Genomic DNA, 27,255 nt, shown 5'->3' on the forward strand with positions numbered 1-27,255 from the left:
CTGTCTTTCTTTCTATCTATCTATCTATCTATCTATCTATCTATCTATCTATCTATCTATCTATCTATCTATCTGTCTGTCTGTCTGTCTGTCTGTCTGTCTGTCTGCCTGCCTGCCTGCCTTTCTTTCTATCTATCTATCTATCTATCTATCTATCTATCTATCTATCTATCTATCTATCTATCTATCTATCTATCTATCTATCTATCTATCTATCTATCTATCTATCTATCTGTCTATCTGTCTCTCTGTCTCTCTGTCTGTCTGTCTCTCTGTCTGTCTGTCTGTCTGTCTGTCCGTCCGTCCGTCCGTCCGTCCGTCCGTCCGTCTGCCTGCCTGTCTCTCTGTCTGTCTTTCTTTCTATCTCTCTATCTGTCTGTCTGCCTGCCTGTCTCTCTGTCTGTCTGTCTTTCTTTCTATCTCTCTATCTGTCTGTCTGTCTATCTTTCTATCTCTCTATCTGTCTGTCTGCCTATCTGTCTATCTGTCTGTCTGTCTTTCTATCTCTCTATCTGTCTGTCTGTCTGTCTGTCTGTCTGTCTTTTTATCTGTCTGTCTGTCTGTCTGTCTGTCTTTGTCTGTCTTTCTTTCTATCTCTCTATCTGTCTGTCTGTCTTTCTATCTCTTTATCTGTCTGTCTGTCTGCCTGTCTGTCTGTCTCTGTCTGCCTGCCTGCCTATCTGTCTGTCTGTCTGTCTGTCTGTCTGTCTGTCTATCTATCTATCTATCTGACTGACCCAACATGCTGACAAATGGGATATTCCCTCTCCAGTCTCAGAGAGAGATTACGGCACTCCTACGATGCGTAAAAGACTCTCTCTCTCTCTCTCTGTGTGTGTGTGTGTGTGTGTGTACTCGGTCACGGGGAATCCGTGGGAGCGCAAACTCCGCCCACGCCATGAACATCTCCAGCGGTGAGAGCTTGGGGGGGGGTTTGCCTCCCGCTCGGAGCTCGGGCTGCAATGAACACGCCGCTACAAAGCTGCTCTTGACCATGTAAGAGGACTGCAGTTCACGGGATATTCACGAGCGAACGCTGCGGCAGGTAGGACATCAGCTGGTGTGCTTTATGTATGCGGTTTGAGGGAATAAACGCGGCTTTACGGTGAGATGGACGCAGGAACTTCAGTGCTCCCATTCTGTCTCCTCTTCAACTGTCTGTTTCTTTTATACATCAGTTTACATCATCTTAAAACAGTCTAAAAGAGGATATTCCCTGACAAACAAGCCTGTTTTAACACTGTTTTTAGCATTACATATAATGTCGTCTCACCAGGTGTTTGAACAGGTGCAATGCAGCAGAGCGTTTTTCTATTTATCGAGGTATCCTGAAGTCGTTTTCATATGTTTGTATAGACAATTTTTGTGAAAGTTTAAAAGTGTCACCACGGTTCAATCCGTGGTGTTTATTGCACAAATGATGTGCGGCTAGTTGTCCTACTTTTTACTCCAGTGAATATTAATAGGGTAGGTTTATTTTTGTAAGTCAATTTCTGTGTAGATAAATGCCTTAAAGTCTTGGGGACAAAATGTCTCATTGTGGTTCTGTTGTGTTCACTTGACTGCTATTGAGAAAATATCATGATATTGACATTTTGTTTTGTAGCATGTAATTCACAAATTTATTTAAAATTTAATTACCTAATTTAGTTTTATAACAACATAAAAAAACTGAAATCAAGTCTTTTATATATGAAGATAACTAACATATGGGATAAGATATAATTCATAGCTAAAACGCCTTTGTACAGTAATGATTTTTGTAGTCCGCAAGATGTTCTTTAACATATTTACACACTATCCAGGCGTGTGCTGTGTTTATCCTTCAGGATGATTTAGTATCCAGAGCTATTATGACATCATAAGTTGTCTAATTTGGTTTACTCCACCCCTTTAATATTTAGAAACAATTTTTGTTAAAGCTATTACAGTGATAATCACACTGAGAACTCGGAACAGACGTCCTACTGGTGTACAGATTAAACCCTGTGGCTGCTCACACGGGTGGAAGAATGCTGGTGGAAATTATACACATGGATTTGAGTCCTAATTATTTGCTTATCACAGTAGTAACACACGCAGTGACGGAAACACCTCTTAGCATTTGAACCTCTAGTCACATGATGATAAGTAGGCTAACTGATGATGTCATATGATGTGTCATCTTTTGTTTACTATGGGCAACAACATACAGTAAATCGCTTCTGTTTTCTGAAGCATTAGATATTTATACCAGAGTGAGACATCATCAAGATAAGAGGCAGCTGGAGGAACAGCACATCCGTTTGACTGGCCAGAGGAACATTGCTCAGATGTTCATACTTTTTCATAGCTCTGGACAGTTATTTATGTTTAATGCAAGTATCAGATGTTCCTTCTAACACAGGAAAAATTGATGCTAATGTGACAATTGTGAACCACAAAATAAAATATAAACAAACATAACCCAAAATTGACCCTGTGAACACAGTTTGTGTATTTGAAGTGAAATTTTACCCCCATAAAATCACTGAGTGTCCATAATGTGAGTGACTGATACTGATACACACAGAAAAAGTATTATATAGGACGGCGAAACATTGACTATTAACTATACGGAGCGGAAACATTAGTGGCAGCTGGACCGTAAGAACTAAATCAATTTCATTAAAAAGACTGAAAGCAAACCCATCAAAATTGTAAGGCCTTTTTGTAATTTTAATGTGCACTGGTCCTGAAAAAAGAGAATGTGGGTTGAAAAGTTTAATCGCAACACGGCTAGAGGGACCAAAATCTGTCATGTTCAGACAGTACATATAAAGTGCTCTACCATATGATTAACTCCACAGATCATTCTACTGATGTCCTTTTTTAACACTCACAATCATACTCTCCATAACTGACATTTCGTATTGATTTGCGTGTATGTGTGTTTAAGTAAGATGCATGCATTAAAGATTCAAAGGGGCATAGCTGGAGAGAAGGACAACAGTACATTACATTGCATGTCATTAGTCCATTAGTCCATGTTATACTTCAAAATTGGCCTGAATGTGTGTGGAGGGACTCTAGCAACATCATTTCATTTATATCTACACCTTTACATCCATGTTAAACTATGTAAACCATATATTTGCCATATATGGTGACTTTGAAATTATTAACTAGTTGTTCCTCTTTGTGTTAGTTTGTGTAATATAATGTAATTTTTGACTTGTGCATATATATATATTTGACTTGTACATGTACAATGGCATTATATTGACTGTTTTCCACACTGCTGTCTAGATTTTGATATTTGCCGTTTAATACTCAAAATCTCTTACTGGTTGACCACTACTATACTTACTACCCAAGACCCAGTTTTGTCTTGCTAATCTGCATTTCATAGCTTTTTGTCGGTTTTTTATTATGCCAATGCAGCCTCTCTGAAAGGCATAAAGCCTGTACGAGTCTAATCTTCATTAAGCCAGGTGTTGTTGGTGAATGTGTCTCCATCATTAGAGGAGTAATTACTGAGCTGAGAGCTGGACTGGCAGCTTGTTGACTTGCTCTCTTGAGATTTATGAACTGAACTACATTTCCCATGGTTCTTGCAGCAAGCTTGTCATCTTTAATGTTGCTTTCAGGTCATATTGGGATGATTGTATTTACACATGAATGTCATCACAGTGTCTTAATTACCAGAGGGAAAAATCAGGATTGTGAGGCGTCACGATTAAAACATGCTGAAAACTAACTTTCATGCGTTCAGCATACTGTTGATGAAAAATACAAATAAGGCTTGTCAGAAAATGCTACCCATTTAGCCATTCATGAAGTGACAGGCTTGTGCAACTACATCTCAGCATGAGAAAGATAAAATGCACAGATGTGCATCTAGTGTTCTTTATTAGGTTGCATAGGGCGGAAAAGCTTTCTGTGTTTTGTCAGTACGTTTTTTTCCCAACCAAAGCCATTTGAACGCATCGCATCGTAATGATGACTTCTGAGCTAGTAAATAGGAATTTCCCACGAGGACTTGTAGGCAGCATTATTCCTGTCTGGTGTCTTAATATTCACTAGAGCCTGGGGTACCAATGAATTAACAGTGCTGTGGTGTTGTGTCTTTTTAATTAGTCCAGGTATGGCGGTGTGGAATGGATTAGACCATTTTAATGCTATTTAAGGATTTAGTTTTCACATGAAAATTTTAATTTGAATAGAAGTGTATTTTCTCACCCTCCTGTTATTTCAAATCCTTATGACTGGTCACAAAAGATGGAGGCAGATGCTATTAAGTTGATCACTTTCATTGAAGAAGAGCAGTGTGACCATTTATCTAAATATCTCCGTTTGTGTGAACGAAGGTTTGTAAATGATGACAAAACTATTCATTTAAAGTACACTGCTGTTCAAAGGTTTGAAGTCTGTAAGATTTTTTTAAAAGAAATTAATACTTTTATTCAGCAAGGTTTCATTAAATTGCGTTATTTTTTTTATTTATAGTCTATAATCTATTTAAAATATACAGTATTTATTAAAATTTTATATTCATTAAAGAATCCTGAAAAAATTGATTATCGCTTCCACAAAAATATTATGCAGCAAAACAACATGTTCACCATTGATAATGATAGGAAATCAGGATATTAGAATAATTTCTGCACAATCATGTGACACTCAAGACATTAATGGCTGCTGAAATATCAACATTGCATCACAGAAATTAATTACATTTTAAGATATATTAAAATAGATAACCATTTTTTAAATTGCAAAAATATTTTACAATATTTTTAATTTTACCGTATTTTTGATCAAATAAATGCAGCCGTGGTGAGACTTATTTCAAAAATATTAAACGTTGTACTGGCCTCTGACGTTTGAACAGTACTGTATATTGTTTAACAACATAAGAGAACTGTGTGATGGTGTATGTTTATACAGGGCTTTGTGTACACTAATGTGTGTACTTAGGGTGGGATCCAGTGAGTTACCACACCTTTTGTAACCCTGTCATTTTTTTATTAAAGCAGCTCAGCAGTATACATCTTGCTCAGGAGTTTAGAATGAACACACCAACCTTCAGACTCAAACACATACTAACAACTGCCTGACAATGATGACAGTAAAAGGGAGAAGAGATTTTTTCTCAATTAGTGCTGCTAGACATTGCTGGCCCATGCAGTCCTTTTCCTCCGCAGAGAAACTGAAGTTACACTTTTAAAGATCATGGAGTGTGTGTGTGTGTGTGTGCGCGCACGCGCTTGGGTGTCCCTGTAAACAGTTCTCGCATGAGAAATGAATTTTGCTCCTAGTCTTCCTGGTGAGTCAGAAACTTAATGGAACAAGAACCTCAGTTACACACAAAGACAGAAACATAAACACATGCAGTTCAGCTTAAAGCAATTTTTGTGCTGTGACATTACAATTAATTTGTCACCTGTGTGTGACACATAGATGTACGTGTGTGGTTGTGTCACCGATGGCAGGCACATTTCTAAGAGTAAATGATGGTGTGATAAACACACACACTGGAAGGCATATTTTCTGTCCTCCTCATTTGTCACTAACTACTGATTTCACACAAACCTGGAACGAAGAGAAGATGACATACTTGCAGTAACTGCTACATATTAACCCAGATCATGCACACAGACAGTGCTGGGTGTTGGATATATGACCCATAAATCAGTGCTTCAAACAGGAAATTAAAGTTGTCCACAGATCCAAGCCAGTACAATGCTTTAGTCTCGACGGGGCTTCCAGCAGCGACAACTGAACATGAATGAAATTGTTATAGATCAGAACTGGCACTTTCTGAGAATACAAATTGGTGTCCCATGATGCTTCTTTAAAGCAATAATTGCGAAATGTTCTTTAAGGAGAGAACCACTAGATAAGATATAAAAACTTTTATGTTTAACAACATCAACATTGGCTGGAACCTTTTTAACCCGATCAACTCAATGCTTTTGATTGTCTTAGCTGTATTCAACCATTTAAATCATATGGGAATATCAAAATAATGACAGACATAAGCTTACTTTATCATATAATAATAATAATAATAAAACTTAACAATATTAACAATATTCTAAGAATATTATAATAATGTAATATACATTATTAATTGTAGTAATGAATAGCAGCTAAATGTATGTTTTTACTGACATACAATAGTTGAAAGTTAAAATAAATTAATAATTAAAAGATTGTTTGTAAATATATTAATAGAACAAAACACATTGCTAATTAACTTATTTTGATTAAAAACAAATTTCACACGCACGATTTTCAGGTAACCATTTTATAGCATGATATTGATTAAAAAAATAGCTTGGCAGGAAGATAAGTAACCCCCCCCCCCCACACACACACACATATTTTTTTTTTTTTACACATACTGCGATGCTGAATCATTCTACACTTATAACTGAACTTGTAAGAAAAAAATCTTTAATTTACAAAATAGAATACCCATTCTGATGTATTTTTCTATTTTATTAGAACAGATTTCATTATTTCATAGACGTCAAGCTCTATTATCTACACTATTTGTGGAAAGTGCCAGCTATTAATGCAAAGGTTATAGGTTCAGTCCCAAGTATGCCTGATGTACAGTGATTACTGTCCTGTTCTATTACTCTTGTGCTCTCGAGCGAGCCACTTCACCCCAGATTGCCGCTGGCAGACTGCCACTGCAATTAGTGTATTGTCACTTTAGATAAAAACCTAAATGGTGACTTGTAGCTGTATCGGTTTGGCTGGGCATTCATACTGACATCTGGACTGTCAGTCTATTCACAAAGCAGATAATAAAGATCATCATAATCTATAATATAGTCTGTAATGCTGAACCACATAAAAAGTGCCTCTGAATTATTCTTATATAGGCCTATAATTTTAGACTTCTATACATGTGATCTATTTCATTTAGATATTAATTATGGTTTTAAAGGTTTTAATATTTTTCCCCTCTGAGGTTATTTGCTAGTCAAAGTTTTTTTTTTATAGGTAATAATCACAGTAATAATAGGTTTTTCATTATCATTTTCGACCATCTCTCTCTCTCTCTGACCCTTTGGTTTCAATAGAACATTTTTTACTTCTGGGAGCATATTTTATTTTTTAACATTTATTAAACTCTTTTGACTTCAGCTAGGTTATAAGGTGAATCATGATTCACTTTATTCACAATAAGTATGAAACCTAAAATATCCTGATTGAGCACTGATGGTTATTATATGGATGTTATGCTTGCAGGCATTCAGCAGGTGAAAAGGTTAACGATGCACTGACCAAAAGGATCACAAGACCTGCCACAATTGACAAGAGATGAATGTTATTGTCTGAAGGACCAGGCAGATGACCTTTATTGGGGATGTGAAGATGAACTGAAGCAATCCTTCATTCTGACTGAGGATTCCAGCTGCATTCATGAAGCATAATTGTTATTGGTTTGTGGCCAGTTTGATTGGCTGAGTTTTCCTGGAGCTCTGTGAGCAGTTCTTTGAATGGTCATGGCGAAAACAACTGATTCCCTTAATCTGTCCTTCCTCCTGGAGCACGAAAGGCAGATGATCTTGAGTGTTCTCCAGAAAGATGAGAAACTCCGCAAACGAGAGGAGAAACGCATCAGGTAGCATCTTCAATGCACATCATTTCATCACAAGCAGTCATTTTCTTTAAATATATACACACACACACACACACACACACACTTTTGCAAAGGTAGTTAGTTACTGTGTAAGAAAAGTAGCAAACTACATTGAATAATTTCTAATTAAACTGCACAAAGAATTAGGGTTTATGAATGAATGAACAATTCCAAAGTCGCATCAAAATTTAAGTAATTATAGTAAAAACAACAACAAAAGAAAAAAAACTTGAAGACTACCAGAAGTATTTTATATAACTGTTTTGAACACATAATGGTCAACTAAATATTCAGGTAAAAATGCTTAAAATGCATCCGAACGAACCAATTCACTAGAATGAATCACTTTCCAGGACTACATACTGTATGTCAGGGAAAGTAACACAAAAATCACCATGTGGCATTGAAAATGTCTTTGTGAAACAGATGAACTGTGTTCAAAGCAGCAGACATACTGTAGTTAATTTATGGGGTGAATACATTGTTACTCCCCAACAGTGATGCCAGTTGTGCCTCTACAGGAAACTGAAAAATGAGCTTCTGGATCTGAAGCGAGCCGGGCGGCGTAGTTCAGCGGATCAGCGTGAGTGTGCCGTATGTCTGCGTGCTCTGGGTCTCATCCTGCAGAGGGGTAATGTGTGCACCAACTGTCATCGGCGCATCTGCAACTTCTGCACTGCTACGTCTTCAGACAGCAACTGCAAATGCACCGTGTGTGCGAAGACTGCGTAAGTCACACACAGCATCCATACACACTCTGCTCTGTAATGGTGAATAGATAGTAAACACCATGCAATTGAGTTTTTGGGGTTTTAGTGCATATTCTGCCCCAGCTTTTTGTTTCAATAGGAATTGTCAACAGTTCATAGGCTCTTTAATAGGTGAACCAATTAGGCTGTGATTGGCACTTCTGTAATAGGTGTTTACACAGTGTTGTCTGTGTGTGACTGGCTGATTTAGGGAGCTGAAGGTGGTTACAGGAGAATGGTTTCTGGAAGAGAGATCCAAGAGGTTTCAACATGCCAGCATTACCAGCTGTGATGTAGTCAAACATTCGATCCTCAGCAGTCCTCCAGGTGAGACCAAATCAGAGTTTGTGTCAACACACACACATCCATCACACAGTGCCTGTAAATGTTGCCATACATACACACTGTCAGCCCTGACATAATGGAAAATTTTCCTCTTCAGCCTCTTTTTTAAAGGGGTTATTAAATGCCTTTTTTTATTTTGTACTTTTCTCTGAGGTCCCCTTATAATATTATCAAGATTTTTACATCAAAAAACATAATTTAAGTAATGAAGTAATAGGCTCTTTTCTGTCCTGTTTTTAACCCCCCACGTGGCGGATTGTAGACACACAAACGCCCAATGCTTGGCTAATAGTTGTGTATGTTTGAAAGCGTACATCCCTCGAAGATGGAAGCTGCTGTGATTTTAGGTCAAAAACACATAAATACTCTGTACATATCAAATGATCTGTAATATCAGACAAAGCAATAGTGGCCACATAATAAAAGCAGTTACTCACACTTGCGTTATGTGACAATCCTGCGTTGAAGTGTTCCTTGTTTATAAATGAATCTGTGGTAAAATGAAGTGAACAAAAGATCAAGTTCTTAGTGACACGGTCTGGAACTTCAAAAATAAAGTTCATCCACTCTTTCCTAACATTGGGATCAGAAGGAAGACCATGCAAAGACTGCTTTTCCACAACTTGGCACTGTACAGCATCTTGTTGTATTCAAAGCCATCTTTATCGTTTGGTTTCTGTGTAGACCTGTGTTCGCCCTTCTCGATATTTATACTACATGTGTGAATTGGTGGGTGGGGCTAAACCGGCAGTGATGTGGAAGCAGGTGTTGATCTTCTGGCGTGTGGTGTTTAGCCACACTAGAACATTTAAAAAGCTGTCGTTTTGGCAGACTGGCTTAAAACTAAGCTGTTTTTAGACTAAAGAAAAAGTTTTGAGTTCTGAAAGGCCAGAGGAGACCTGGCCCCCCGACTGAGCCTGGTTTCTCCCAAGGTTTTTTTCTCCATTCTGTCATAGAAGGAGTTTTGGTTCCTTACCACTGTCACCTCTGGCTTGCTTGACACTTGATTTCTAGCGATTACCGTCAATTTGATTTCACAGATACTATTTAAACTAAATTGAGCTAGACAATGACATCACTGAATTCAATAATGAAATGCCTTTAACTGAAAATTGAGTTTATTATACATTACTGACACTCTATCCTCCAATCTGATACTGATAAGTGCTTTGACACAATCTGTATTGTTAAAAGCGCTATATAAATAAAGGTGACTTGAAACTTACTGTTTTTATCGTACAATGACCTCTTATGTCAAAATATCAAGGGAATTTAGTTTTTTCAGTTCATGACTCCTTTAATGATTTGAATTAGAATATTTAATATGTTTCAGTATTTACAAAAATATATTATTATTTTTGCATGTCCAGTTGCCCAGCAGCATTAAAAATAAAATGTAGAATTCTGATCAGGTTTTGTGTTGATTAAAGGTCATTTATACCGAATAGTGAATTAATAGTTAGTTAATTCTGGCAACCGAAAATATTAGGATGAAACACATTTTCGATTTCAGACTAAATATTTTTTGACGGATGGAATCATTGACCAAAACAGTGACGTTTAATTAGGGCTGCTCCAACAATGTGATTTACTCATCCAGGATAGTCTGAGGAGTCTGAGGAATATTGGAGATATTAAGCATTACATTTCATTCTCACCAATGTATCCTCTGCAGTGAATGGGTGCCATCAGAATGGGAGTCCAGACAGATGATAAAAGCTTCACAATAATCCACACAACTCATCCATCAATTAACGACTTGAGATATGAAAAACTGCCTGTTTTTAATAAACAAATCCATCAAGACATTTTTAAAAGCATTGTTTCAGGCTAAAATATGAGTCTTCTATATATAATATATATATAATATATATAATTGTTTCCTCCATTTTTTTTCTCTCAAATTTTCTGACATGCTCAAAAGACCATGTGTTTTTAGCTCAAATGGCTTTGATTTACTTATTTTTATTATGAATATCTGTTTTTGTTTATGGAGATGGAGGCTCTGCTCACAGATCATCAGAGATGGAGAGATCGCCCATGCCACAGCCTGAGAAATCAGCTACGCCCCAATCCCCGAAAAGCACAGTGAAGAACAGGAAAGGGTGAGGGGCATCATTTATAGTCCATTGAGTTGGCTATGCTTGAAATCACTTACTGCGATACAGTTCCTGCTGATAATAGTATTTGCGCTTTTTATGCTTTCTTCTGTATGCCTGGAACATTTACTAAAATGTAACACTGTAACCGCTGTATCCCATAATGCAATGCACTCAACCATTTACAATATGTCAAATGAGCAAGGAGTAATAAAAACCATGATTTTGAACATGCCATATACTTAGAACAATATAGCCTCCCGTTGTTTGAAATGAATCCTGTTGCATACTGTTTCACATATTAATTCGGAAAAATGGCAGGCAGTATAAACTTGAGTGCAGTAAGCTAGTATTTCATTCTGTGCCAGCATGTGTCTGCTCAGTAAGGCTGTCTGTGTTTCACTCTCAGTAAGTGTCTGTGTTTTAGGAAGAGAGCGGTTGCAGTGGAATCATCAGGGTTACCAACAGTACCCAATAACATGAGAGCACAAATGGTGAAAACACCGACCCAGACGGAGGCAAGAAACAGGGTAACACATGATCGCACAATTGCATTCCTGTATACAGACTTGCGTGCATGACAAGAAAGCAGCATTTAGTGTCTGTGCGTGCGTGCATGTTTATTCAGCCGGATGGGGCAGAGAGCGTGTCTAGTATACAAAGCAGTGACGGCATTCCTGAAAAGATGGCTGATGGGCGGAGACAAACGGATTCTAGCACACCCTCTATCGCCGTATCCAGAGCCTCCCTCTCATCAGGTATCACCATGGCAACAACTGGCATATATACTATTCCTGCCAATAACACCAGTAATGACATTTGCCCTCAAAACTGTCTTTATATCAGTTCACTAATATTAAAAACTTTAAAAAGTCTGAGACCACATTGAAAATATGTGCTTCAGAATCTAATTAAAACATGGGAATAAACCGCTACATCATGTAAAATAGAAATATATGTAGAAGAAATGGAGTAAACAATAATAAATGTCTGTGAATTTGTAGATACCTCAAAAACAGAATGTATACCCCTTGTTCTTGTTTTTTTTTTTAAATAGGTATTTTCCTGAAAATACATATGTGTAGAAATATTTCAGATTCTGCACTATTGCTCTATTAAGATTTAGCACTTTAGGCCACTAATAAAATAAGCAATTTTTAGAACAGTGATTCTCAACCTTTTCGACTCTTACGTTCTCCCATTGTCCACAACGATATTTGAAGACCCCATTATATTTTGAGTTGTTTGTGATTTACCGGATAATGATTTTTTTTGTTTCCTAACAGATAAAATATTTTAGAGCTTGGCATAACTAGATAAATGTATATTTATAAAATGTAGGAAAATACCTGTGGAGTTACACTATTTTATTAATTTACATGACTTCTACAAGTCTAGAAATAACACTTTTTTTCACACTAATTAGGCTGCCTCATTTATCCAAGTTTTTCAAGATAGTGAGAACCCTGTTCTTTCGAAGAACATATTTTCACTTGTATTAGCTTGTTTTGTCTTATTGTCTTGTTGTTTATTTGAAGTCTACTTGAGGCCTCCTTTAGTGGGCCTCGACCCCTGGTTGAGAACCACCGTTTTAGGCCATGTTAGCGTTATTGTACAGACTGTCAGATGCTCTTGCTTCCACTGAAGCACAAAAAGCTCTTTGGATCAAAACATGATGTTTCTCAAATCATGCTGGAGTGGAGAAGGTTTATATGAACATACTAAATACTAAATCATTTTGAAATTTGTGGTAATATTTCAGTTAATCTTAAATGGTGTTAATATAGTAAAAAAAACTGTACTTTTTCAATACTGATCTCAGAATTTTGGACTTCTTTGTGTGTGTTTAGAAGTATTATAAAATAGCCAGAAATTTGGTTAATCACAGCATCTTTCTCTTTTCACAGATCGCAGTCGCTCTGAGGTGGACCTGAGTAATCCTGGTGAAGGGTTCAGTGAAGATCCTCTGATCAGTCGATGCCGCTCCGTTCCAGGCCTGAACGATGTGGTAGATTTCAGACACAGTCTCTTAAACCACTTCTCACTTGCAATCATTTTTTCTGTGTGCAGGATATGATTTCCAGACAGGGAGTTAAAATGATAAGAGACAGCCTTCTGTAATGTGATTTTTCTGATATCATATCACAGAGTGAAGCGATGGCGTAAAGGAAACCAGTGCTGTTTTCAATGTAATATTCGCTGAAGGCAGTGTTTGTGCTTTAGGACTCAGATGAGGACCTTGATGCGGTGTTATCAGCACACTATAAAACCAACCAGAGCGTCTGCAGTGCACAATCAATGGTATAATGATTTGCACAGAAACACACACACAAAAACACCATAATCACAGGTGCTTTGTTGCAATTTGTGTTTGCTGGCTTTGTGCAGATGTCTGACTGAAACAAAATATGTAGCCTATTTGTTCCTCTTTCTGTGTTTTGCTTGTGTGTACTCTGTTTAGACTTTTATTTGTGTGCCTTATGGCAGGGGAACCAGAAATCCAACTCTTTACCTCCTTTTTCTGATATTAATGTGTACGCCATAACTTGTTCCAGCTCATGCCTTATGGATATTAGCATTTCCTCCTCCTGGCAAAATATCCAGTTACATGAGATCGCTTAATTTGTTGACTCACCTGGCAGACCCACACATGAATTTTTTATCACCCAATCTCATATACACAAATTTTAGCATAGATGAAACATGCAATAACTCCTGAAAGTGCATCATTGTCGTATTTCTCGGTTCTTGGGCGCACATACAGATGCAGGTGGTGCATTAAGATACAACAAAGAAAGATAATTCAGGCAAACAAGAAGACAAGTGGCCTCTTTCAAAACAGCTGACATAACTCGTAGCTCACGCACAGTCTCTAATAGCTAGATGAGTCAGATGTGAAGGGTGCGGAATGAAACCAAGCAAAAAAATAGCAACTACACAGTCGTATTTTCACAGAATAAAGGTTCTGTCATTATTTACTCACTCTCATGTCATTAGAAACCTACATTATGTTCTTTTGTTGAACACAAAAGATGACGTTTTGAAGAATGTTAATGCTGCGCTTTGACATACAGTGAAAGTGAATGGCGAATGGGGTCGTCAAGCTCCACATAATGACAAAAAGCACCTAAATGTAAATGTGATATGATCCAAACAACTCTTGTGATATATTCCAAATATAATATATTTCAATGAACTAAAAGATATTATGCAAATATACTAAAATGTATTTAAAACACATGTCATGCTAAGTATACTACAAGTACATTTACATATTTATAGACTTAAAAAATACCCTGCAATTGTACTTTTAGTTTACTAAACTGGTATACTTAGTCAGCTATATTTGAACAACAATGCACTTTAATTGCGCAGAAGTAGTGCTTAAGTCCAACTAAAGATATACTGAAGTATATTTGATTGTGCTAAAATAATTATTACAAGTATACTTCAGGTACACTTTAAATATCTTGCATTTAAAGAATGCAAGATTTAAATATAAAAAAAATATTCAAAAATGTATTCAATATATTCAAAAATCATACAATCCTCATCAGTAGTGACATTAAAACACATTTTAGGCTTAATATTAAGAAATGTGCATTGTACACAAGTAGTACTCTAAAGTTTTATTATAATTTTAAAATCAGTAAGTCTGGAGCGATATGTCAGGAAATATGTTAATAGATTTGAACTATACTTACTATGAAATGAATGTATTTTAAATACTACTTTTTCACTAGCGTTCATACTTGCTGAAAATCTTGCTCTGTGCCATAGCTCTCAAATATTGTAAGCCTTCGTGTAAATTCAAATGTACCCTGTCAAGATGTATTGTGCCAGAATTTACATCTATTTTATTTATTTATTGCCAAACTTATTGAATTTCCTTGCGGAGTTCATCAACAATGATAACATACATTAGATACATACATAAGTACATACACATACATAAATCCACCTCTACATATATGTCCTATCAATTATAAGGTTTTAATTACTCTAAAGCGTCTGCCTGAAGAAAGAGGTGTCTGGCTGGATGTAAGGGGTCTTTCAGGATTGTTAAACCTTTTTTCTGCAAATGTGAGACATAGATCTCATCAATAGTGGGAAGATCACAACCAATAATTTTTGAAGCAGCCCGAGTGATATTACAAATCTGACTTCTCTGCTGTACTGTGGAGCTGCCAAACCATACTATAAGTGAGAAAGTCAGCACACTTTCAATAACCGCTCTATATGATCCTACCGACTTTAGATACACCAAACTTTGATAAAAAAAAAAGCATTTAATGTGTTAGGTTGTCGTCCCACTTTAATATTGCAGAGATGGTAGTCCCGAGAAACTTAAAAAATTGAACATTTTCAATGCCTTGTTTTATGGCTTCAAAAGACCTATGGACTGCTTATGGTGCTTTTTGTCATTTTTTACGTAACACTGACACAGAAATGAAAGCCTTCATTTAGCTGAAAAACAAAAACTGAAGATAGTGTTTGGGTAATTCAATTTTAGTAACTGAACTCTATCCAGATGCAGTTTTTATTATTGCTGGTGATTTCAATCATGCCAATCTGAGAACAACTCTCCCCAAATTTTATCAAAACGTTTGCCCTACAAGAGGAGACAATACTCTTGTTTATACAAACATCGCTGATGCTTACAAAGCAACTCCCCTCCCCCACGTTGGACAATCTGATCACCTCTCCCTGTTCCTGCTACCCAAATACACCCCCATCATCAAACGTGTGAAACCCACCGTGAGGACTGTTAAAGTTTGGCTGGAAGAAGCAGACTCTTCACTACAGCAGGAGTTCCTGAACACAGACTGGAATTTGTTTGCTTCTCGGGCCACACTGGACTCCCACACAGATGTTAACACCTACACCAGCTCCGTTCTTCATCATATCAACAGATGTGTTGACAAGGTAACCATCCATAAAGTAATTAAATTGTACCCCAATCAGAAACCCTGGATGAACAAGGAAGTCCAGCTCCTGCTGAAGGCACGTGACGCCGCTTTCAAATCTGGCGACCGTGAAGTTTACAGCTTATCCAGGTCCAATCTGAAGAGGGGAATTCAATCAGCTAAATACAATTACAAACTGCGCATTGAGGACAGATTTAAAAACAACGACCCTCGGCGCATGTGGACAGGCATCCATGCCCTTACAGACTATAAACCAGCAAACAGTACACCCCCAAACATCAGTGCCACCCTCCCTGACGAACTGAACTACTTTTATGCTCGCTTTGATTGTGGAAACACAGAACCACCCTTCAAAGCTAAGCTCACACCTGACGACCTGCCACTCACACTTTCCACCAGTGACGTGTGCGCCACCTTGCGTAAGGTGAACTCACACAAAGCTGCCGGCCCTGATGGCATCCCTGGCCGAGTGCTTAGGGCCTGTGCAGAACAGCTGGCTGAGGTCTGAGGCTGGTTCTTTCCCACCTGAAAACGTGCTTGCCCCCAACACTGGACCCATACCAGTTCGCCTACAAATCCAACAGGTCGACTGAGGATGCCATCGCCTCAGCTCTCCACTCTGCCCTGATGCACCTGGACAGAACCAACACATATGTCAGGATGCTATTCATTGATTTCAGTTCCGCCTTCAATACAGTGATCCCATCCACACTGATCTCCAAAGCTCATTGATCTTGGCATCAGCCCCTCCCTCTGGACCCTGGACTTTCTCATCAATAGATCACAGTCTGTTAGGATCAGTACCCACACCTCCTCCGTCCTCACTCTAAACACTGGGGTACCACAGGGCTGTGTGCAGAGCCCAATCCTCTACTCCCTTTTCACCCACGATTGCATACCTGTACATGGCCCTAACTCCATAATCAAGTTTGCAGATGACACCACGGTGGTAGGCCTGATCAGCGGTAATGATGAGACAGTCTACAGGGATGAGGTCCAGCATCTAGCAATGTGGTGTGCCAACAACAACCTTGCACTCAACACCCAGAAGACCAAAGAGCTGATTGTAGACCACCGGCGGACTAAGAAGGACCACACACACACTCCCATCTACATTGATGGTACCGAAGTGGAGCACGTGGCGAGCTTCAAGTTCCTTGGTGTCCATCTCTCTGAGGATCTCTCCTGGACCCTCAATACTTCCATACTGATCAAAAAGGCACGACAGCGCCTTTACTTCCTTAGGAAACTAAGGGAAGCTCACCTGTCCCCCCACATCCTGCTGAACTTTTACCGTTGCACTATTGAGAGCATTCTTACAAACTGCATCACAGTGTGGTATGGCAACTGCACTGTTTCGGACCAGAAAGCCCTCCAGCGGGTGGTGAAAACTGCCCAATACACCACTGGTGTCGTGCTACCCTCCATCAAAGACATTTACCACAAACGCTGCCTAAGGAGAGTGAGAAGTATCATCAAAGACTCCTCTTACCCCAGTCACAGACTGTGCACTCCTCTCCCATCTGGGAGACGTTATAGGAGTCTTCGCTGTCGCACCAGCAGACTCAGGAACTGTTTCTTTCCCTCAGCTGTCAGCCTACTGAACTACAATCTCAGGCGCTGAACACTACATCCAAGATGGACCACCTAATGGAAAAAAAAAAAAACTGCACTGTTCAATAACCTGTCTGCACTCCTCACTCACAATGTTCATATTGTTTCCATATTGTTATTTTGCACATTTCTGATATTTTGCACATTCCCTTGCACATTTCTACCTCCGGATGCCGTTAAGGTCATTGGCCATATATAAACATATGCTACTTACATACCTCACTTTATAATGCACCTTCTGTTTATACTTCCATGCAACCTAAATTGTATGTACAGTCATTTGCACTGAGCTAGTCTCTCCCCCTCCACCTCATAATTTGCACATGTCATAAAACTTAATGTATATACACATTTTTTATATTTATTTATATACTTTATTTGCACTTCTGGTTAGATGCTAACTGCATTTCATTGGCTCAGTACTTGTACTCTGCACAGTGACAATAAAGTTGAATGTAATCTAATCTAATCTAATCTAATCTATATGAACTAAATTAAACCATAGCAAATGTGTGGCCTCATTTCAGCCAAAAAATTTTAAAACACATTTATCTGTTGTAGCTTATCCATGTTGTGTGCACCAAATAGATACTGACATGGTTAAAACACATCTTCTGAGAAGTGCTAATTAAACACCACCGTTCGAAAGAATTTTTTGCTCTTTAGTTTGAATATTTTCCATTGTGGAAATTTCAGTGCATCACTAGAAAAGAGACGTGTGAATGTTCTGCTAAAACATTCCCTTTATGGTCAGATGGGTTTGAAATTACATAAGGGTGAGTAAATATGACACAGTGTTCATTTTTGGACTGTGACATCTACAAATAATGAAATGTGAAAAAAGCTCCTTCCTGACTCCAGCAATCTGTCTCCTGTCATATTATCTATGTTTTTCTTATTCTACTTTCTATTTTTTTCCTGCTATCAAGCTTTTCTTCTCTCTTTCTCTTTCCTGTCTTATTCTAGTCTTCCACACCTGCCTCGGAGAGAAAGTGGGGTTTCCTTAATGTACCTGACTCAGATGCTGACACTGTGAGTGTTCGGTGTGTTTGAGTGCAGATGTGTGTCTGTTTGTTGCTCTGTTGGCTTCAGTATCTCTCTCTTGCCTTTCTGTACCACTGAAGAGTCATGCATATACTCAAACACAAGCTTGTGAAAGATGCACCCCCAAAGACTCTGCTTATGTGTGCTCTCCAGACCAGCATCAACAGTATGATGAGCGTGTACAGTGAGACGGGGGACTATGGTAACGTGCGGGTTTCCGGGGAGATCCTGCTCAACATCTCATACAGCTATAAAACGGGGGCACTCAACGTGCTCGTCCGCGAGTGCCGCTGCCTAGCAACCGGGGATGAGAGGAAACAGCGCACAGATGCGTAAGGCCACATACACACACACACACACAGCTATAGACTTCACTTTGAGCCCTGGCAGAGCATCTCTGCATTGCATGTATTTGGGATGTCAGATTTATCTCAATTAATTATTTTATTAATTCATTTAAAGGTATAGTTCACACAAAAATGTAAATTCTGTTGTTATTTACCACAAACAGTGTTATCTTAGTATTATTTTTATACTATAATAGTATTTATAATAATAATGAATTAGCTTTTATTTTCATAATTTTAGTTTTCATTTTAATTTTAAGTTTTAGTAATTTAGTTATGTGCTTTTGTCATTTTTATTGGATTTATTAAAATTTTATTCAACTTTTATTGTATTTTTCTTTTGGTTTTAATTATTAGTAATTTAATAATTACAATTTCAGTCTGTTCCTCAAAAAAACGGTTACGTTTTAGTAGCTTAGTTATGTGCTTTTGTCATTTTTAATAGTTTTTTTATAATTCTATTTAGTTTTACTTTTCTATTTTGGTTTTATTTTTAGTAATTTTAGTATATCAACTTAAAGGTATTTTATTTCAGTTAGTGGCCAAGGTAGCATTTTGAATTTTCATTCGTTTTTTATATTATTTTATTTCAATTAATGAAAAACATTAGTTAATTTTCATTATAATTATTGGTAATTTAATGACTTTTTTATTTTATTTATTTATTTATTTTAGATTTTTGGGTAAACTACTCCCTTAATTTTATCTGTGTCCTCTGGAAACCGCCTTCTACTTTTGTACTTTTGTTTTATTAAAGTTGTTTTAAATGGTACAGAAATGCACCTCAGTTCAGTATCCATTCATATTCTCATCTAAATAAATCAATACAAAAAAATCGACAAACACTTTTTGTTTTCTTTCATTAAAAAGGAACCAAATGGTTTAACTCAATAACTATAAGATTAATCACTAATTATTGACATTGAATTATTGTAGTGCTTGACTGCTCTAGATTCATGACATAACTTCTTGTATTTAAAATATCGATACAAAGGTGTCAGAGGCTAATATTGTACAAAAGCAAACATTTTGGTATTGTGTGTGTTTGCAGCTATGTTAAAACATATCTCCTGCCAGACAAGTCCCGTCAAAGCAAGAGGAAAACCAGCATCAAAAGCAACACCACTAACCCAGTGTTCAATGAAAACCTGAGGGTAAGAGGACTTTCATGCCTGCCTTACAAAGGTTTCGTATTGAGATCGATGAGATATTGCAAATGAGATATTGATTTAAAGGCTCTCATATGTCTCTGTCCCTCTGGATAGTATGTGGTCAGTCACTCGCAGCTGGAGACGCGCACACTGCAGGTTTCTGTGTGGCATCATGATCGTTTTGGACACAACAACTTCCTGGGGGAGACCGAGCTGACCTTTGACTCCAGGGAGTTTGATACTGAGATAGAGGAGTGGTTCGCTCTACAGCCCAGGGTGAGCTGAGCTGAACACACACAAACAGAAACAACGAGAGATAAAGAGGAGTGTGTTGACATGGATAAGTGTGATACTGAAATGTGTGTGTTTGTGTCAGAATGACTCTTATGTGGACTCAGTGATGCACTACAAAGGAGAACTGACAGTGGTTTTGAAGTACATTCCTGCAGAGAGAAATATCTCCCTGCCTCTGGACCAAGTGCAAGGTATGATATAAAATTAGAAATTATATTATTTCTGTCATGACAACTCTCGGAGGGATTGGCATGGTAATGTACATGACAATGTTAATGTATTTGGTCTTGGCGGAATCGATCTGCTAAGCTGCTGTTGCGGCACACCAAGAACCAAGACTTGCTACTGCCAATACATCCACAACATGATGCTGTGAGCATGTAGGAAATACTGCTGCTGCACATATAACATACAAATAACCCTATATAGCATACATGAATCACCTCGTAGCAGATCTATACAGGTGGAGCTGGGGAAGGTGGAGGGTTTCTGAAGTGCGCTGCCAAACTGCTACAGCAAACAAAAGCCAGGTATTTGAATATTGAGCAGTGAGCTCATTGGCTACTGATACAGGAGAAAACCAATCAGCTGTGCCATGTGATAGACCAAGAACCGAGACTTGCTACTGCCAATACATCCACAACATGCTGCTGTGAGCATGTAGGAAATACTGTTGCTGCACATATAACATACGAATAACCCCCCACAAAGCAGGAGACACGGAACACAATACAATACAAGCTAATATAAACATGCTGCTGAATATAAGGATAAATTGCTGTATCAGTGGACATGCATGTATCCACACACATAAAGATGAACAGACAAGGAAAGACAAGACACCCCCCACAAAGCAGATCTATCGCCAAGACATATGTACTGCTGCTGCTCCGAAGAGCCATGTGAACCGCATGTATTACTATATATGTGAGCCTTGGCTACCATGCCGACCGGTTTAACACTAGTGGCCTATGACTATGTGAGCCTTGGCTACCACGCCGACCGGCAAAACACTAGTGGCCTATGACTATGTGAGCCTTGGCTACCACGCCGACCGGCAAAACACTAGTGGCCTATGACTATGTGAGCCTTGGCTACCATGCCGACTGGTTTAACACTAGTGGCCTATGACTATGTGAGCCTTGGCTACCACGCCGACCGGCAAAACACTAGTGGCCTATGACTATGTGAGCCTTGGCTACCACGCCGACTGGTTTAACACTAGTGGCCTATGACTATGTGAGCCTTGGCTACCACGCCGACTGGTTTAACACTAGTGGCCTATGACTATGTGAGCCTTGGCTACCACGCCGACTGGTTTAACACTAGTGGCCTATGACTATGTGAGCCTTGGCTACCACGCCGACTGGTTTAACACTAGTGGCCTATGACTATGTGAGCCTTGGCTACCACGCCGACCGGCAAAACACTAGTGGCCTATGACTATGTGAGCCTTGGCTACCACGCCGACTGGTTTAACACTAGTGGCCTATGACTATGTGAGCCTTGGATACCACGCCGACCGGCTTAACACTAGTGGCCTATGACTATGTGAGCCTTAGCTACCACGCCAACCGGCTTAACTCTAATTAGACGCGCACTATGTGTAATGTTAATTAACAAAATGGATATATGTTGCAATTCGTTTGATAAGACCCCATCATCCACCTGAGCAAATATCATAATTTAGTCATTTGATATCTGCTGTTACTTTCTACACTTCATCAGTCCCAGCGGCAGCGTAACAGCTCGTTAATTCATGTTCGTGCAATGATGAGACGGACAAAGTTAGCCGATGCATGCCTTTTACTTTTTAGTGTAGATAAAAGTTATCAGGGTTACAGTACATAAAACTCCTGGGTGGACTGACATGAATGAACTGAAATAAAAGCAGAATATAAACATTATTTCTCCGTTTTCTGAACTACACAGCACAGCTAGAGCACGTCACACGAGTAATGCATTTCATTCAGGACTACATCAACCATAGATGGTGATCTTAAGCGATAACTTTTAATTCCCTTCTTCCGCAACACTTTCCATGATCTGACTGCGATAAGCGCGTGCTTCTGATGCTGTGTGCAGCTGAAATTAACCACACACTCATCACAATGAAAACACTGACCTTAGAAATAACGTACGTGGACACTGAGATTACGCCGATGTATATTGGTGAACCCCAGTTGAAATGCATACACAAGAATGCTTATTTCGTTTAACCCGCTTTCATGTCCATTACTATCGGCGTGTCCTCAGAGCGATTACATGCTCTAAACTGCCTTTGCTCCAGCTGTATATACATAGATGCTAAATGCTGCTCCTAATATGCTTAATATTTCCCTGCTGCATACGATGCAAACTGCTAACATGATACTTAGTTTGAACTTGTTTGTGGTTGCTCATTTTTGTATTCAATTAGGCAGACCATGCAAATATACACAGCGATATGGATTAAAAGAGCATTCACTTATTTTAGATGTTGATCTCAGCTGTTCTGAAGTGCGCTGCCAATCTGCTACAGCAAACAAAGGCCAGGTATTTGAATATTGAGCAGTGAGCTCATTGGCTACTGATACAGGAGAAAACCAATCAGCTGTGCCATATGATAATGATGTCATTAGTTCAGATTGAGTTAGACCTATCGGACTGCACCATCTAGAGTTTCATGGCAAAACTCTGTATTTCTCCACCTTTTCATTGTTATTAAAACATATGACTTTTATGACAGCACATTACTGAATATTAATATGACACTCATTTATTCATGGAGTGGTTTATAATTATGATGTTGTCTATTAGTCATAAACAGATTACAGTTAGGTTTGTAAACTATTACATGGAAGAATAATTATGCTACTTATAAATCACTTTTTTTTTAAATGTTAAATACAATAAAAAGTAGGATATTTATACAGTAAACTTATATAAAATACAAAAACAATTACTGTGAATGATAAATTAAAAATGCATAATGTAAATTTAGAAACATTTCATCTATCCATGCTAGGGTATCTAATAATATCTATATCTAATAATTTTCACAACAACATGAGATTTTGACATTTTCAAAGCAATTTTATTTTGAATTTTCTATTTGAGCTCCTAGAAGCTCTCTGTATATATTACTAGCATTTAATCAAGCTCACTTTTGTTTCTTAGTGAAAAAGGGGTTTCTAAAAGGAAAGAAGAAGACCATCACTCTTCCTAAAGGAGGAATGGTGGAGCTCCTGGTTAAGGAGGCAAAAAACCTGATAGCCGTCAAAGGAGGGTCCTCTGACCCCTTTGTTAAAGGGTGAGTTAATTTTTTCTCCATATACAGTACACTTTGTAAACTCCCACTCCTTCTTATACTTCACAAACTCACACTTACAATCCTTTTCTTCTTGCATACCAGATACCTGCTGCCTGATGACAAGAAAAACACAAAGCATAAGACCGCCGTGGTGAAGCGCACCGTAAATCCACGCTGGAATCACACCTTCACATACTGCGGCCTGCAGCACAGCGATCTGGACAGCGTGTGCCTGGAGCTGACTGTGTGGGACAGAGAGCCTTTCGCCAGTAACGTCTTCCTGGGTGGTGTGCGGCTCGGGGCAGGGACAGGTGAGTCTTTCTTTAGCTCAGCCTTTTTCAGTTTAGTCTTTAACTTTGGATAAGGTCAATTATAAATGCAGAGTATGTTTTTCAAGCGTTGCATTTTCTGCAACAAAAATGTCTATATGAACTAACAGAAATCAATTTTAAATAGCATTTTTCATCTATAATAATGCAATTTAATATTGATTTCTGTTAGTTCATATACACATTTTTGTTAGTTTTGATTTTAATTTTAGTACATTTATTTTATCCTTTTGTTCATTTTTTTTCCTATATTGCTTTAATTTTATTTAAATTTTACTTTTAGTAATTTTAATTAAACTTCAGCTAATTTATTTCTATTTTTTCAGGTTTTTCTTCTAATATTTAGGTTTTATTTTACCTCAGGTTTATGTCAGTTACCGAAAACATTTGAATAGTTTTGTGTCTAGATTTACTAACAGCTTTCCCCAACACAAACCCTCTTTTAGCATTAAAAACTAATGTCAGGATTTTCTAAAGACACAGTGAAACATTAGACATGAAAAGGCATGGATACAGTTATTTTTGCAACTGACCTTATTACATATGCATTTTTCAGATGCAAAATTTATGGGGGGAGAGTGTTTAAATTCAGTTACACAAAATTCTCAAACAGTCAAGCTTGTTTTTTCTGCTTCATTACCATCGCTTCCTATCCCTGCTGGATTCTGATAATAATATATTTCAAATTATATTTCCCACATTAGTGGGACGGATTATAATGTTTTTACTGTGAAAACTCTGACCCAAATTAAGATAATCATTCAGTCCCAAATGTTCTTGAATACAATTTCCACTGTAATGTTCTTTCCAAACGTCTCCTTAATCAATCATCAATGATGCATGAAGCGCTACTTTGTGCAACACATTTTGTATTCATGCCGAACTAATTTACTGTTACAAATGTTTTATTCATATCTTCACTCTCTCATGATCAGATCATTTGTTTTCTCATTGATGATTATGTATTAAAGTTTTGCCGTATAAATAATCAGCAATGGTCCTTCAGGTCTCTTGCATTAAAATCAGTTTACAAGACTAATTTCCACCCTTTCTGGCCATTTAATGAAACCGTTTTTTCAACTGGGCCTTTATATGTGTTGCAAATAGTATATTGACTTTTTTTTCCTTTTTTTTTTATATTTCTAATTCAAATAAATGCTGTTCTTTTGAACTTTCCATAAAAATATTAAGCAGCACAACTGTTTTCAACATTGATAATATGAGGATATTAAAAATGTTTCAAATCAGGATATTAGAATGATTTCTGAAGGATCATGTGACACTGGTGTAAATGCTGCTGAAAAATTAGCTTTGCATCACAGGAATAAATGTAATTTTTGAACTGTATTAAAAATAGCAAACGGTTATTTTAAATAGTAAAACTATTTAATAATTAACTGTTTTGCTGTATTTTTAATCAAATAATCGCAGTCGTTGTGAGCATAAGAGACCTCTTTCAAAAACACTAAAAAACGTAACTAGTGGATTCATTCATTCATTCTTCTATTCATCCATACATCTCCTCGTCATCTATCTCCTAAAAAGGTTTAAGGAGAATAGTTGTAAAACCATTATATAAACCATTGTCTATGCATATTTTGTTTTTGACAGGATATTTTTTTGTAAAATTGTTTCAAAATAGCCTAATGACAGCAATTTTCAATTTAAATATTTCTCTGCAATACACTAAATGGGCTCTTTGATGTGAATTACAGCCGAACACACACACACAAAAATTACCTAGCTAGCCAGAATATGTATATTTAATTTCTTTAAATGACTGTTTGAAATTTTTCCCCTGTGAGGGTCTGACATATAAGCAGCATGACTAAGATTTTCTTCTCCTTTTGATCTTGCATACAGAGCAGTTAACTGACCTGTTTGTAACCTGCAGGTCTGAGTTATGGGAAGGAAGTAGGTTGGAACGATGCCTATGGGGAAGAGCAGCTGCTATGGCAACGCATGATTGACAACCCAGAGGTCCCGCAAGAGTGCACCCTGATGCTGCGATCCAGCATGGCCAAGAGCCAGACATAGAGTTTCCCTGGCAATACTCATCAAATCTGATCACCTCTAGACACTTTAAAGTGCTCTTTATATTCTTTGGCAGTACTCACACTACCCAGATTCTCATTCCAACAGGCATGTACACACACATATGTGCCTCTAAGGTCCTACACTCTAAAAAATGCTGGGTTAAATATGGACAAAACCAGTGATTGGGTTGTTTTCAACCAACAGTTGGGTTAAATGTTTAAAGCTGCAGTCCGTACCTTTTTTTTTGGTTAAAAATAATCCGAAATCAATATTTGAGAAAGTACATAACCAGCCAGTGTTCAAAACTATCGCCTTACTTTAGCCTGATTCACAACGGTTAGCTTATAATGATGTTTTCTAATTTGAGTGGTACGGGTAGGTTTTCACGGGAAATTCAAGCATGGCACAGCGTCATTACATCATGTCTGTAAACATAAGAAACAAAAAGAAGTAAACAAAAGAAGTTGTTCTGGCTAGTAGGCTATCGCATGTGAGGATCCTGCAGGTGACGCATCGTTTAGCCTTAAATGTATCATTTTGATGGCGGATTGTAATGCAGAAAGGATTATGTGTTTATGAAACACATGTGAATGAAATTAAATTATATTCCAGTTTTAAATGTGCTTCTGATAACCAATAGTCTGGGATTACACAAGATTTGTATTTTAAAGAAAACCAGTTCGAAGGGAGCATAGTTTGCTTTTTGGGTTAGAAGAATTTCTTAATATTGTAGAAGAGTTTTATTAATCAAAATACAAATTAATCAAGTGTAATCAATGCGAATATAGCCTATTATAAAATTGTATCTGCCTGCATGTGTAGAGGCCTGCAGAAGAATGGAATGTGCAGACGTATGGTTTAAGGTAAAGCTGCACATCCTGTTTTGACATGATAGGGTCTCTTCCTTTAATGTAACATAAATTTGGGCCTATTGTCTGCTCTAGGAGGCAGTATAGAACACGCCTTAGGGGAAAAAACTGTATTTAAGAGGGAACGAACACAGATTCGAGAGATTCACTGCAGGGTCTCTCGGTTTTATTGTCTCTGATAATAAAATCTCAATTCTGGCATCAAAACCCCAAGACTCTGAGAATGATTCCTCATAAAACTGGCAGAAGCCACCACAATATGAAATTCGAATGGTATGACAATTAGATTAGATTGTACAGAAATTGAAATCTACACACTATACTCATAGTCACGCAGTGCTGATGTTGTTAACATTAATAATTTGAGAATAAAGTATAACAATAATAATAATTTGCATGGTTTGATGTGATATGAGTTAACAGGTCGTTAGATTTAATCACCATTGGTAGCGCAATTTATTGTAATGCTTTTTTCCTCAGTTGGTCAGAACAAACGTGGCAGATTTGTGACTTGTTCAGATGGCAATATACGGTGA

At 37.7% G+C, this 27,255-nt stretch overlaps 1 protein-coding gene across 1 annotated transcript; it reads left to right on the plus strand.

Annotated features, from left to right (window-relative positions):
• Nucleotides 1-892: 892 nt before the first annotated feature.
• Nucleotides 893-25,850, plus strand: LOC306875920 (synaptotagmin-like protein 5; the record flags this gene model as incomplete). The annotated part of the gene is made up of 17 exons (XM_079426739.1): nucleotides 893-1,045; nucleotides 7,228-7,603; nucleotides 8,143-8,349; nucleotides 8,582-8,697; nucleotides 10,712-10,820; nucleotides 11,242-11,344; nucleotides 11,443-11,572; nucleotides 12,722-12,822; nucleotides 13,038-13,115; nucleotides 18,323-18,388; nucleotides 18,554-18,732; nucleotides 19,799-19,901; nucleotides 20,013-20,174; nucleotides 20,275-20,383; nucleotides 23,352-23,484; nucleotides 23,587-23,795; nucleotides 25,708-25,850. Exons 2-17 carry the CDS (start codon nucleotides 7,479-7,481, stop codon nucleotides 25,848-25,850), a joined length of 2,073 nt encoding a protein of 690 aa, XP_079282865.1. The 5' UTR covers nucleotides 893-1,045; nucleotides 7,228-7,478.
• Between the last annotated feature and the right edge of the window lie 1,405 nt (nucleotides 25,851-27,255).

This window comes from Barbus barbus, assembly GCF_936440315.1.
Source record: "Barbus barbus genome assembly, chromosome: 10".
Classification (NCBI taxonomy): domain Eukaryota; kingdom Metazoa; phylum Chordata; class Actinopteri; order Cypriniformes; family Cyprinidae; genus Barbus; species Barbus barbus.